Source organism: Narcine bancroftii, chromosome 10, assembly GCF_036971445.1.
Source record: "Narcine bancroftii isolate sNarBan1 chromosome 10, sNarBan1.hap1, whole genome shotgun sequence".
In the NCBI taxonomy this organism is placed as follows: domain Eukaryota; kingdom Metazoa; phylum Chordata; class Chondrichthyes; order Torpediniformes; family Narcinidae; genus Narcine; species Narcine bancroftii.
The window spans coordinates 65,872,562-65,886,411 of NC_091478.1; the positions used below are offsets into that span (position 1 = coordinate 65,872,562).

Sequence of the window (13,850 nt, forward strand, 5' to 3'; positions counted from 1 at the left end):
ATGCTGAACAATTTATTCCACCTAGTCCCATCGACAGGCACCCTGAGCAGAGTGCTCCATCCCCCTCCCATCTTTCTGCCTATCCAATCTTCTCTTAAATGTTGTAATCGAACCCAAAATCTACCACCATTGCTGGCAGCTTATTCCGCATGCTTACCACTCTCTGCATGAGGAAGTTCCCCTTGAACATTTCACCTTTCACCCTCAACCTATGTCCTCCAGTTTTTTTCTCACCCACCTTCAGTGGAAAAAGCCTGCTTGCATTTAGATTGTGTATATCTCCTTCATTTGCCAACATGCCAAGGAATAATCTGTTCCACCTTTCCCTGTAACTCAGCTCTTCAAGTCCCAGCCACGTCCTTGTAAAGTTTCCCTTCACTCTTTCAATTTAATTGTTAGCTTTGCAGGTAAGTGACCAAAGCTACACACAATACACCAAATTTGGCCTCACCAATGTCTTAGACTGAGGGGAAATTCTGTGCATGAAGCACACAAAATGCGTTAGAAGTAAGATGTGATTTAAGTATGGAATTTACAGATGATGAAATGGTCTTGGGTTCTATGTAATAGGATAAGGGCCTGGTAATTGTCAATCAGTGGGGAGCAAGTGGTAAGATTCAATCTGCCTGACGCCGTTTCTCTGTTCCCAGATGTTCTCCCCACATTGGCGAAGGACGGGCCTTGGTCTTATTAAGGACAAGGCAAATCTTTGTTCCGAGCTCCATTTGCTTCAATCAATTGGATCAAAACTTGTGTTTATTGTGAAGGGCTTGTCTTTGTTGGGAGATTTCTGACACACATTTGTGCGACAGGTACGCTGATGGACCCAGAAGGACTGTATGATGAGGACACCATCACACCAGATAATCTGCAGAAGTAAGTGTCATTTCCCAGGTTGGTGAACTCCTGATCCCGATGCTGGGAAGAGGTGGCTATGTTTTAAAGAATACTACCAGTTTATCGTTAACATTTGTAAGGCACAGCTGCACTGTTAGTTAGATTTCATATTTATTGTCAGAGTACATACATGACATTACATACAACCCTGAGAATCTTTATCCTGAAGGCAAGGCAGAATTACGACTAATTGGTAGTGCAAAAATCAAACTGTGCACAGCACAAACATGAAAACAACACAAAAACTACAAATGAATATAAACAAACTGACTGTGCAATAGAGAGAACAAAAAGAAAATCAACAAAGTGCGCAAGTAAGAGTCCTTAAATGAGACTCTGAGTTTGTCATTGAGGAGTCTGATGGTGGAGGGGGAGCAGCTGTTCCTGAACCTGCTGGTGCGAGTCTTGTGGCACCTGCACCTCCTTCCTGATGGCAGCAGCGAGAACAGAGTGTGTGCTGGGTGGTGAGGGTCTCTGTCTTTCCTTTCCTGAAGTCAATAATCAGTTCCTTAGTTTTGGAAACGTGTTGAGGGCGAGGATGTTATTGGTTTAATTACTAGTTACTATTAAACACTGCTGTAGTTAATTTGTAGAGACTGCTGCAATAACTGCTGTTCTGTTTAAAAGTGATCACTGTGTCCACCCCTGAACAATTCACAGATCCACCATAGTATCCACTCCTGCATTTGACAACCAGTGACCAGTTTATCTACTCCTGTACTGGGAGAAACAATCACCACTGGATCACCACTGGATATACAGTGACCATTTCACAATTCACAAATCAACCATAGTATCCACTCCTGCATTTGACAACCAGTGACCAGTGTATCTTCTCCTGTACTGGGAGAAACGATCACCACTGGATATACAGTGACCATTGAATCAGCATATATCCACTAGCCAGCTGGATCACTGTAACAGTCCTTGACTGAGTGACTGGTGTATCACTCCCCCCACTGGCCATACAGTGACACTGCATCAGTTCCTGTATTGGCCACTCAGAGTGACCTCTGGATTGGCTGCAGAACTGGGCACGTTGAGTCCCACTAAAATCTCCTTCATGTCCCACTCATTTGCCCTGGACTCCCGCTCACAGATGCAACAAACCTAGAGTGCCCCTTATCCTCACCACATCCAACGCATTATCCTCCAAAATTTCTGGCACTTAACAACAGGATCCCACTACCAGACACATCTTCCCCTCTCCGCCTTCCATAGGGACCACTCCATCTATGACTCCCTCGCGTACTCATTCCACCTCCTCACCCCCTCGACACCTTCCCCTGTGGCTCCAGGAGGTGCAACACTTGCACCCACACCTCCCCCCTCACAGTGGTCTGGGGCCCCAAACAAGCCTTTCAAGTGAAGCAGCACTTGTGTATCCACAGGACTGATTTACTGCATCTGGTGCTCCATTCGTAGCCTTCTCTACATCGGACAGATTGGCCACATATTGGGAGATCGCTTCACTGAGAACCTTCACTCCACCTGCAGCAGTGACAGAGACCTCCCAGTGGCCAACCATTTCAGTTCTGAGTCACTCATATATCTGTCCATGGCCTTGTGTAATATTCCACCAAGTCTATCCTGCAAATTGGAGGACCAGCCCCTGATTTTCCATCTGGGCATTCTCCAGCCAGGTGGCATTAACATCGACTTTTCTGGTTTCTGCTATCCTGCTCCCCTCTTCCCTCCTTCCCTTTCCAATTCTCCTCCACCCAGCCATTCCTTCTCCTCTTCTCCACCCATCACCTCCTGCCTTTGTGACCACCCCTCCCCCATTACTCTTTTGCTCTGACGCCTGCTACATTTACTACATTCTACTACATTTTTCAATACTTTGCAAAGGGCAAACGTCGGTTATGTATTTTTTATCTTTGCTTTATTAAGGACACTGTTCGACCTGCTGAGTTTCAACCACGGTGTCTACAGATTTTCATGTTTTACTACTGAATTTGCTATTTGATTCTATGATTCAAAATCTAGCTCAGAGCCATACAATTAAAAAGCCCCAGATTATCTATACTGACCATCTGTATTAATCCCATTAAGACCTTGCTCTGTTCATATACACGTTGTGAGGTTTCTGCCTCCACCATTCTCTCAGGCAGAATATTCCAGATTCCAACAATTCTCTTGGTTTTCTTCCTCTTCCTCAGTTCCCTCTTACCCTTTACCCTAAAATTTAAATCTAGTTTTAAATGACCCTGCTATGGGGAAAGGTTTCCTACTATTTACTTTTCCTTGCACTACATGCCTTTGTATACCTGCACCAGATCTCCCCTCCATTTCTAATGTCTTTTCTAATCCCATGGCAATGGGTTTATTGAATTCTGCAAAGTATCCACAGGATGCTGTAACATCTTGGAGGTACTGCGAGGGAAAAGGAGCCAGGAGAGAAACAGTGGGTGTGAGTCTAGAGAAATACAAGCAGGGTTGCAGTGCTACCAGTACCGCTCTAGGCACCTCATGGGGTGGCTCTGGCACCTCCTTGTTGCCGTTTTTTATGAGCTCCGGCACCTAAAAAATTACCACTGCACCCCTGGATACGAGGAAAGGATTGAGGCCACAGGAGCAGCAGAACAAGTGTCAGGAAGTTGTATCGATCATCCTGTCCGCATGAACTGTCAGCTCCCGTACCATTACCCTGAGGTAGCAGGGTTTTTTTTTGGTTCTATACTGACCACATTGAGTGAACATAACATCCATCACTGCATTAGTAGTCTAGTTCCCGAAGAGCAACCATTTTCAGTTCCAACACTAATGATACTGACCACCCTTCCAATTCCTGTGCCAACCAGTGTGTGCATCCTGTAGTAACTGGAGCTGATGATTCTTGACTTTGACTAACCACTGCATTGGTCTCTGTACTGATCACATTCAGTGACCAATGATAGGAACTAGAACCTACCTCTCTCAACATCTGGTTACATCATTACTCAGCTGCTCCCTTTCTTCATTCATACCAGAAACAACAAGGTAAATACTAATCAGACCAGGCCAACTGCAATCTAACAAACCGGTTTATTTTACAGTGAAGCTTTACCTATTTCCTATGATTTCTACTACACTGGGTAAGAAACTCACTAGTGTTAATGTTGACATTTGGTTCCTGCATCCAGATTCATTTAAATAATGCTGAGATTTAACACCCTGAGACCCAAGCTTTATTTTTCAACAACATCGCAAGATGAGTTGAACTAAGTGTCTTTCTTAACAAATGGTCAAAAACATTATAGAATTACCTCTTGCACTGACCACATTAGTAACTGCTGCTGTAGTGTTCCCTTAATTAGGTTGGGTCTGGGCTGCAAGAGCAGAGGTTGGAGTTTTGATTCAACAGTTGACCTGTTTAACTGTGAATACTGAATGTGCAGGCTGAAGGTGAGGGGTGGGGGAATGGCCATTGATCCCCCCCCAAGGCTCAGCATTATTTAAATGAATCTGGATGCAGGCTCCTTCTATCTGGCAGCTCGTAATGAGTTATATCAGCCACGCTTTGGGAGTTGAGATATTAGACACCTTTTTCTTTCACCTCTTCGCAGGGTGTTGGAGAGCGAAGAAGGTCGCAGGGAGTACCTGGTTTTCTCCCACTGCAAGAACCAGCCACCTTCACAGAAAGGGAGAAAGGTTCTGCTGAAAGGCTGCGGCCGGAGGATCGACTACGCTTTGTACTCCGAGGAAGGCTTGAACCCTGATTGGAAAGTGGTACGTATCACCAGATGAGTTCACCGCATGCAATGTTTATAAGAGAGGCCATGAATGTTATTGTCCCACGGTAGCAGAGAGACTCCATGGTCTGTGTGGATTGGGCTGAGAATGAGACTAATTGGATGGCTCGACATGAAAGCCAGCACGTCCAATGGGATGAATGGCTTCTATCTATGATGCCTTTGTGATAATGCCAGGTAGAAGGGACAGGTGAGGTGACCACTCTGCCGTGCAAGGTAGATGGAGGCACAGGAATGCAGCCACAGTGGAGACCGATCTGACAACCCTCAGCCTGAGGGAGAGAACAAGGATCCTAAAGGAAGCCAAAGAGAGGGTGGGCCAGAGTTGTTAAGTAGTCACTGGAAGATCAGACACTTCCAAATTCAATGAGTTATTCAATGAGAGAACTCCCCAGATGGAAAATACTAAACAAATGCACAAAATAACAGATCTCCTCGCTTTCTTAAGCATGTTTAGCCCATCTGTTAGAAGTTCTATACTATCACACAAGCCACATTATTGTGCCAATATCTGGTCTGTGAATTAAAAATCTAATTAGTCCAAGCTCCCTCCCATCAGTTTTATCTTTCTCCCTCCTACTTCAAGTGTTTATTCTATTCCCTCTCCACCAAAAATCTTTAGGGAGTGCATGCACGATCACCATAATTTGTGGTGTGAGATTTCTACCTCCTCATCATGTTACTGCCATAAGTTCACTAGGGCAAGTGTATCTTAATAATTTTATTTATTACTTATTCTAAAACAAGCTCTGATATTGTTAAAGTTTTGATATAGGGGTCAAGTGCAATACACTAACGTGCTGGAGCATCCATAGGAAGTAAAGGTTAATTAATGTTTTGGGCCTGAGCCCTTTGTCAGATAGAAGCAAAAACAGACAGGTGTCTGAATAAAACGGTGGGGGGAGGGAGAGAGAAGCTCCGCCTTACAGGTAAGACATCATAGGTGGATACTGGTGGGAGAGAAGAGGATATAGCTCAGAGGTGATATGGGAGAGGGTAACTCTGAGTGGAAGGGAGGGGATGGGGAGCTGGATGAGATAGCGGGATAGGGAAGATTAATGGAAATTGGAGAAGTTGATGTTAATGCTGTCTGGTTGGAGAGTCCCCAATTTGCAGATGATCTCGGTTTGATGTTGTGATGCTCTGCTTCTGGCCAGAACTGAAGCAAATTACTTAAGGGCTTCGTACTTGCAGTCAGAACCAGTATAGCTATAAACTCAAATGATCCCAGCACACCACTACATGTTCCACAGCATCTAAACTGAAGGAAGAGGGTCCACATCCAGCAGAAGTATCAAGCGCCAGGAAGAGATGTAAAGGTAAACCTTCATGGTGTAACTCTAATTGATTAATATGTCACCGACAACTGTTCTCTGCTCCTATGCAGGAGGTGGAGGAGTTCAGCTTTGTCACCCAATTGGCTGGCCTGACTGACCACCTGGCCGTGGCCATGCGTCTCTCAGTATCGATGAGAGAGGAGGACCCTTGACTTCCGGAGGGAGAGGAAAACACAGGGAAAGGTGATCCCTGTGTGAATTGAGGGCAGCTCATTTTCAAGTTCACAGATCAGGATGACATCCAATCGGACTTGGCTCGAGGCCTCCCACTTGATTTGTCTCTAGAATTGCTTTAGAAGGTGATGCCAAGGGCAATGATTGACGCTGGTTATTCCATGTTCTATGGCAGAAAGCAGAGACCTTGATGTGAACTCCCTGAAGAGTGGAAGGAAAAGTACATGGATATTTCACATTGCCTAGAGTGGATCTGTTACAGTCTTGAGGAGATCCCTCTCATTTTTGAACTGTCTCGCACAACTTTAGATTTTGACAAGTCTGTGAACGAAGTGTTTGGTGTTTTTTTGTCAGAACCCTTTGTATAACTTTTAATGAATCTGACACTGTTTTTTTGCTTTTCTATGAGCACGGCAGTGACACCTTTGGTGTTAATGTGTGTGTATGTGTGTGTGTGTGTCCAGGTCCCAACGTCATGTTAGTATATGTCCCATTGCCGAAGGTGCACATGATGGTACAGTGGGACGCTCGGGCTACAGATCTGGATGCATTCTACCCTCTGTTGCTCCAACCACTGCCACTCTAGCCTTCTGAGCAAGCACCGTGGACTCAGCAAAGAGAACGATGACAGATATGATCATCACCAACTATATATTGTGCTTCATGGAATCCCCATTTACAGCCAGTTCCTTGATGGAAGCTGAAAGAGAACTTTGAGCATGGATGTTTTGGGTGCAGAATATTACAACATGAATAGCAGCATTATTTCTGACACAAGGATTACAGCACAGCGAAATGGACCCAGCCAGCCTTTAATAACTGGCCCTGCTGGGAATGGATATCTGTTGTACACTTCTGCAATGCCATCTTTCAGTTTTTCTGAACGAGTCTTTGAACAGCAGCAATCATTGGTCGCCTGTGGCAGGTATCACTCACCGTGGCCACAATGTTCATCGGACAGCGAGCTCTGCAAACTCTTCCTGAGAACCACATAAAACGGGTTGTTGGAGGATTTTCCCTGGTGCGAAGGTCACGGACAAGGGAGCAGAGTTACAAAATGAGGGGCCAGTTATGTAAAACTGAGGGGCATAGGAATTTGGTCTCTCTGTGGAAAGTGCATCTCTGGAGTTCTCTCCCCACAGCTATATTTAAGGTGGAGGTGGATAAATATTGGGGGTTATGGGGAATTGATACAGGAGATGAGGCCAATATAGATCAGCTATGATCACACTGAATGGCAGGACCGGGCCGAGTGGCCACCTCCTGTTTGTGTTCCTGTCACTTTGCTTAGCACATTGTTTCAGTCAATGGTGCTGACCACATGAAGTGCAGGAGAGAGGAAAAGCATTGCCCACACTGAGGAACGGTTGGTTGACAGTTTTAGAACTCAAGTGTACATGCATTCACTAAACGTACTTTCCTCAAATCCCCATTAAACTTTTCTCCTCCTCCTTCCACTCAACCCAGAGCTGAAATATCATCAATTGAAATGAAGCAGAAATTGGCTCGGGTGCCACTCCTTTTAATTGTCTCTCTCCTTTTTCCGTGCCCATCTACAAGGTTTTGTGGACTTACCTTGAGTAACAGGCCATCTACAAACCAGGCAAAGTGAGTGGAAAACGGGTTGTAGTCGTGAGCAGACCCCACAAACACTAACAAGCACAAATCTGATTGACACTAATGCAGGTGAGTGGAGGGGAGAGGGGATGAGGAAACACAAGTTCAATTAAAGGAATTATTGAAAACTAAAAATCTGCAGACTGCAAATAACAACAGAAAATAGTGGAAATTTTCAACAGGTCAGGCAGCTTCTGAGGAAGGAGAAACAGAATTCAACTGTTAATCAGATCTGTGAGTATCTCCCCCCCCCCCCCCCCCCAGGAGTTTCAAGGAGATCTGAAACGATATAAAACTCATCAGTTGCAACATTGCAAGATATGACCCTGGTCCAAATCTCTGAGGGTGAACAGAGGAAGACTGTGGATCAGATTGTTAGCTTCTGTTGTGAATCAACCCCCCTCCCTATGTCTGATGATGATAGATGAGCCAACTGACAATAACTGTTTCACTGAAGACACATGAGAGACTGCAGACACATGGAATCTGGGACAAAAAATATACAAACTGCTGGAGAAACTCAGCAGCTCGAACAGCATGAATGGGAGAAAAAAGAATGGTCAATGTTTCAGGTCAGAACCCCTTGTCAAGATTGTTTTACTGCCTTGCATCTTCATTGTCAGGCTGGATAAAGCAAGGACCCCTCGCTACTGACCCTTGCACTGCAAGCCACGTCTCCCTTTAAGCTCTGGATTACAGAGAATCCAAACAAACAACCTTTCTGTATGTAGCCTCATTTGATAGATCTCCTCAGTGCTCCTATCATTGGGATCGTTCCAGGAGCTGTTTCGCGTAGCCAGTTTACGTGGCCAGTAACAGCTCGGACCCGAGACCAGCTTCATGAAGTGGAACATACTTTGCTGTTAAAACTGGAAGTTTGCCATCCATATGTTGTCCTGTGTGACAGCAAGACCTGCTGAATAGCTGGAGCTCTGTTAAATGTCAGTCTCCAATCCCATGGCCAGCAGGAATGTTCCCAAGAACAGCTTGAACTGAGCATTCAGTACATTGGCCTCACAACTGAATACTCTGTGCCTGGGATTTGGTGCCAGCTGCTGTACCAGCTGTTAAATATTCTCATTTCTAGCAGGCACTCTGCTTTTTAAAGGGTCATGTTCTCTCCTCCATCCCTCACTACCCTGAGATCACACAGTAATAAATTTCCATTCTCCAGTCCCTTAAAACACATCGAGAAAGCTTTTAATGGCATCGCCTACTACTTCCTGCATATTGTTTAAATTATGTCCCTTGTCATGGAGTCCTACAGCACAGTAAATGGCCCACAGGCCCAGCTCATCTGTACTGGATAATGTGCCCCCTCCCCTTAGTCCTATTTGCCTCTCCCATCCATGTAGTTATCCGTGTTTTTTTTTAAAAAGCTATTTACCACCTTCTGGTACTCATTCTATATGCTCACTGTCCCTCTGAGTGAAAGAAACCTGTCCCTGCATGTTCCCCCATGCCTTATAGTTATGCCCCTTCTCCCACTCTGGGAAACAGATTGTCACTATTCACTTTATCATTGCACCTCATGATTTTATAGATCTTAATAAGATCCTCAACCTCCTTCGTACAAAATAAAACAGGACTTAAGCAAGAAACTCAGTAGGTCATGCAGAATCCACAGTAAGTAAAGGTAACCAATTCCGGGCCTGCCTAAATCTGGAAAAAAATAGAGGGGAGGGAGACAGAGGAAAGGAAAGAGGGTAGGGGTTAGGTAAGAGGATATAGGTGGTTCAGGTGGGAAGGTAGAAGGAAGAGGGATCAGAGGTTCATATTGGTGCTGTCTGGTTGATGACTGCCATGATGGAATACCAGGTGTTCTTCCAATTTAGGAGTTGCCTTGTCAATATACCTGGCCATGGAAAGACATGACAGTGTGGCAATTGTTGGCCACTGGGAGATTCTTGCTTTTGCGGGAAATACATGGAGATGCAGGTGATGGCTGAGTGAATAACAGTAGAGGAAAAATCTTATTTTCTGAAGGAGCACATTCTCTCTTTCTGGGAGAAAATGTGGTAGAGACAGAGGAATTGAGAGAAAGAAATGGAATCCTTGCAGGAGACAAGGTGGGAAGAAGTGTAGTCGAATTAACTGTGGGAGTTAGTGGGCTTATAGAAGATATCTGTAGATAGTTTGTTTCCCAAGATGGAGACAGAGATTGAGAAAGGGGAGAGAGTTGCCAGAGATGGCCCAAGTCTCAGATAGCTTGAAAGTTGGCAGAAAAGTGGATAAAGTTGACGAGCTCAGCACTAATGTTGTTGTTGATGTAGTGGAGGAAGAGTTGAGGAGCTTTGCCTGTGTGGGCTTGCAGCATGGATTGCCGCACATAGCCAACCAAAAGGCAGGCATAGCCGGGACTTGTGTGACCCATGGCTACATCTTTGACTTGGAGAGTATGGGATGACCCAAAGGAGTAGTTAGAGAGGAATTACAAATTCTCCCAGGTAGCGGAGAGTGACTGGTTAGGCCGATTATTAAGGAAGCAGACACCTTATTTATGGGGAATGGAAGTGTATCGGGACTGGACGTCCACAGTGAAAATGAGGTGGTTCAGCCCAGGGAACGGAAACATTTTCAAATGATTGATAGCAAAATGGTGTTGAGGTATGATGAAACCAGTACGGTGGGGCAAAAGCATGTGAAAACAATGCGAGGCAATTGGGTTTGTGGTTCTTAGTCAGCAGGTAGAACTGGGCAGAGCATGGTTGGGATCTAATGAGGTTTGATGCTGTGGGAGAGAGATGACCAGAAGTGATAGTGGAGGAGACAGTGGCCTGATGTTTCTTGGTGAGGTCCCGTTCAAAGGATAAGAGGTGCCTGAGAATGGTCGTGTGACCTTGGCAAGGTAGAGGTCAGTGTGCCAAACAACTGTGGGCTTGATAGTGAGGTTAGGAATGGTGTGGAGAGAATGAAGGGCAATATATTCCAAGGGGAAACACTGGAGTACACATGGAGTGTATTGCTGTCTCAGTGGTAGTTGGTTATGTAAAGTTAAGGGCAGGCAAGGCTGGAATGAGGTATCCAAGAAGAGGAAGAAGGGCCCTCAATGGGGCTTAGAGAATCCTTGTTGAAGAAGTAGGCTCAGAGACTGCATTGTGGTGTGCGTGAACAAAGATTTGTCCTCAGAAGAGGCCTCGAGTGCTCCGTCTCTGAGAGGGAAAGGTAGGAGAGGCTGGTGAAATCCTGCATGGCTAAGAGAAGGGGTCAGTGAGGAGGATAGGGTTGAAGGGGGAGATGGAGGGTTGAGGTGAGAGGGTCCAGGGAGCTGGAAGAACCAGGGAGTAGGCTCTCAGTAGAGGGGGGGGGGGGGGGGGAACAGGCCATTTTTACAGTCCCTCATAATAACTCAATCTAAACTAATTGTGACAATGACTTTGTAAATCTCTTCTGTTCACTCTTCAGCTTTATATCCTTCCAAGGTGACCAAACTGCACATATTATAAGTAGTCTCAACAACATATTGTATAACTTCAACAAGACACCCCAACACTTGCATTCAATGCCCTGCTCAAGGTTCACTATCATTCTCTTCATTACTCTGTCTTCATGTGCTGCTATCTCTAAAGAACTAGGTCCCTCTGCTCTATAACGCTTTTCAGTGTCCTGCCTTTAACAGGACAAGTCCTGCTCTGATATGATTTACCCAAATGCAATACTTCACTCTTCTCCAAGTTGAACTCCCTTTTCCTGAGGATAGGCTCAGATTCCAAAGCACAACCCTTCCAGCTGTTGAAACATCTATGGATGTTGCGAGAACAGCTGAGTTCTTCCGGTATTTTTGTGTTTTCCCGTCCTATTTGTGTTTGTGGCCCCATTTTAAGAAAAATGATTTAGGCAAAAGCTGAGCAACTTTAACATCTGCAGTCATAAAAAATGCTTGAAGATAGCTTAAGAAAGAACAGCGAGATATCTGGATGGAGATTATTCCATCAGGCAGAAGAAGCATGGAGGCGGGAAGGGAAGGTCATGTTTGATAAAATTACTGAAGTTCCTTGAGGATATAATGAGTGCTGTGGAAAGAGGGGAAGATGCGAATGTTGTGTACTTTGATAAGGTGCCACATAAGAGACTTCTCCACAAGATAAAGATTCATGGAGTTGGGGGTAAAGTAATAACATGGGTAAAGGGTTGGTTAACCAATAGAAGCGAGAGAGTTGGGATTAATGGGTGTTTCTCTAATAGGCAATTAGTAGTGAGCAGAATACCTCAGGGGTTGGTGTTGGGCCCACAACTCTTCTTAGTATACATTAACAATTTGGAAGAGGGGTCAGAGCATAGGAGTTGGCTGATGAAACTCAATTGAATGGAAATGCAAATTGTGCAGAAAATATGGAGAGTCTTTTCAGATAGGTTAAGTGAGTGGGCAAGGGTCTAACAGATGAAGTACAAGAATGGCAAATGTGTGGTCACCCACTTCAGAAGGGAAAACATAAGATCAGATTATTTATATGGTGAAAGATTGCAGAAGGACTTGGGAGTGCTTGTGCACGAAATACAAAAGATTAGTTTGTGGGTGCAACAGGCTATTAAGAATGTTGGCCTTCATTGCTAGATGGATTGAATTTCAGAGCAGCATCTGCACAGAGTTCTGATGAGGCAGCATCTGGAGTACTGCACACAATTCTGGTCTCCCTAAATGAGAAAGGATATTCTGGCTATGGAGGCAGTGCAGAGGAGGGTTATCGGGTTGATTACAGAGTTGAGGAGAGTTTGAGTTCCTTGGGACTGTACTTGCTGGAATTTAAAAGAATAAGGGGTGATCTTATAGAAACATACAAAATTATGAGAGACAAAATAGAAATAGGAAAGTTATTTCCACTGGTAGGTGAGACTAGAACTAGGGGATATAGCCTCAAAATTTGAGGAGCAGTTTTAGGACAGAGATGAGAACAGCTTTTCACAGAGTAGTGAATCTGTGGAATTCTCTACGCAATAAAGCAGTAGAGACCACCTCCTTACATATATTTCTTTGGCTTGGCTTCGCGGACGAAGATTTATGGAGGGGGTAAAAAGTCCACGTCAGCTGCAGGCTCATTTGTGGCTGACAAGTCCGATGCGGGACAGGCAGACACGGTTGCAGCGGTTGCAGGGGAAAATTGGTGGGTTGGGGTTGGGTTTTTCCTCCTTTGCCTTTTGTCAGTGAGGTGGGCTCTGCGGTCTTCTTCAAAGGAGGTTGCTGATAGATTTTTGCATATTAAGGAATTAAAGGTTACAGGGAAAATGCAGGTAGTTGGAACTGAGTCTACGGCCAAATCAGCCATGATCTTATTGAATGGTGGAGTAGGCTCGGTGGGCCAGCTGGCAGACTTCTGCTCCTATTCCTTCTAAAATCACTGTTGTAGTAAACATAGCAACAGTTTGCAGTCAAAAAAGTGCCAAAATCATCACTGATAAATACTTCTGTATTGCTGCCTGAGTAATAAACATTGGCTCAGGCAGCAGGAAGAATTCTCTTGCTCTCCTCTGTGGGATCTTTGACTGAGCCCCAAAGGATAGATAAACTCATCTCCAGACCCACCTGCAAGAACATTTAGTTTATTACCCATCAACGATGGCCCATTGCTTCTTGCATCCATCCTCTGCTTAAATCTCTACCTGGCGTCCAGCATGACATCTGCCCCAATATATCTTTATTGGTCCTGAAACCTTGGTCTACTTCTATATTATTGCTGTGTAAACATGGTGCAACTCCAAGATCTAATGCCCTGGATTCCTGAATCCATTGGAGAATGCTGGAGCAGGTTTTAATGGATTGCACGCCCCATCTAATTCTCATCCCAAGACCTCAACTAATTCACTAGTCCTAAAACAGAGAGATCCCCGCCCATCAGCCAGTATGGCTCCCCATTCCAGTCCAGCCCTGCCATTCCTTGCTTCCTTTGCACCAAAGTAGATATTTTCTGCAGGAATAGCACAGCATTGGAGGAAAGACCCTGTTCCCCTCACTGTAAGATCTTGTGACCCGAACACAGTAACAAGGCAAAGGATCTGGTGAGATCGCATGTCTCCTACTTCCCTACACAGGTGACACAATTTCTCCTACACAAGACAAAGTCAACAAACAAATTCCATTTATAAAGCGCCTTCA

General features: G+C 44.9%; 1 protein-coding gene across 1 annotated transcript in view; it reads left to right on the forward strand.

Annotated features, from left to right (window-relative positions):
• smpd3 (sphingomyelin phosphodiesterase 3) overlaps positions 1-6,203 on the forward strand; it is a 58,143-nt gene extending 51,940 nt beyond the window's left edge. The window contains exons 5-7 of the mRNA XM_069899509.1: positions 813-876; positions 4,446-4,608; positions 6,019-6,203. Of these exons, the coding sequence (XP_069755610.1) occupies positions 813-876; positions 4,446-4,608; positions 6,019-6,120 (329 nt within the window). The 3' untranslated portion in view covers positions 6,121-6,203. The remainder of the gene's footprint in view (positions 1-812; positions 877-4,445; positions 4,609-6,018) is intronic.
• Positions 6,204-13,850: the final 7,647 nt, after the last annotated feature.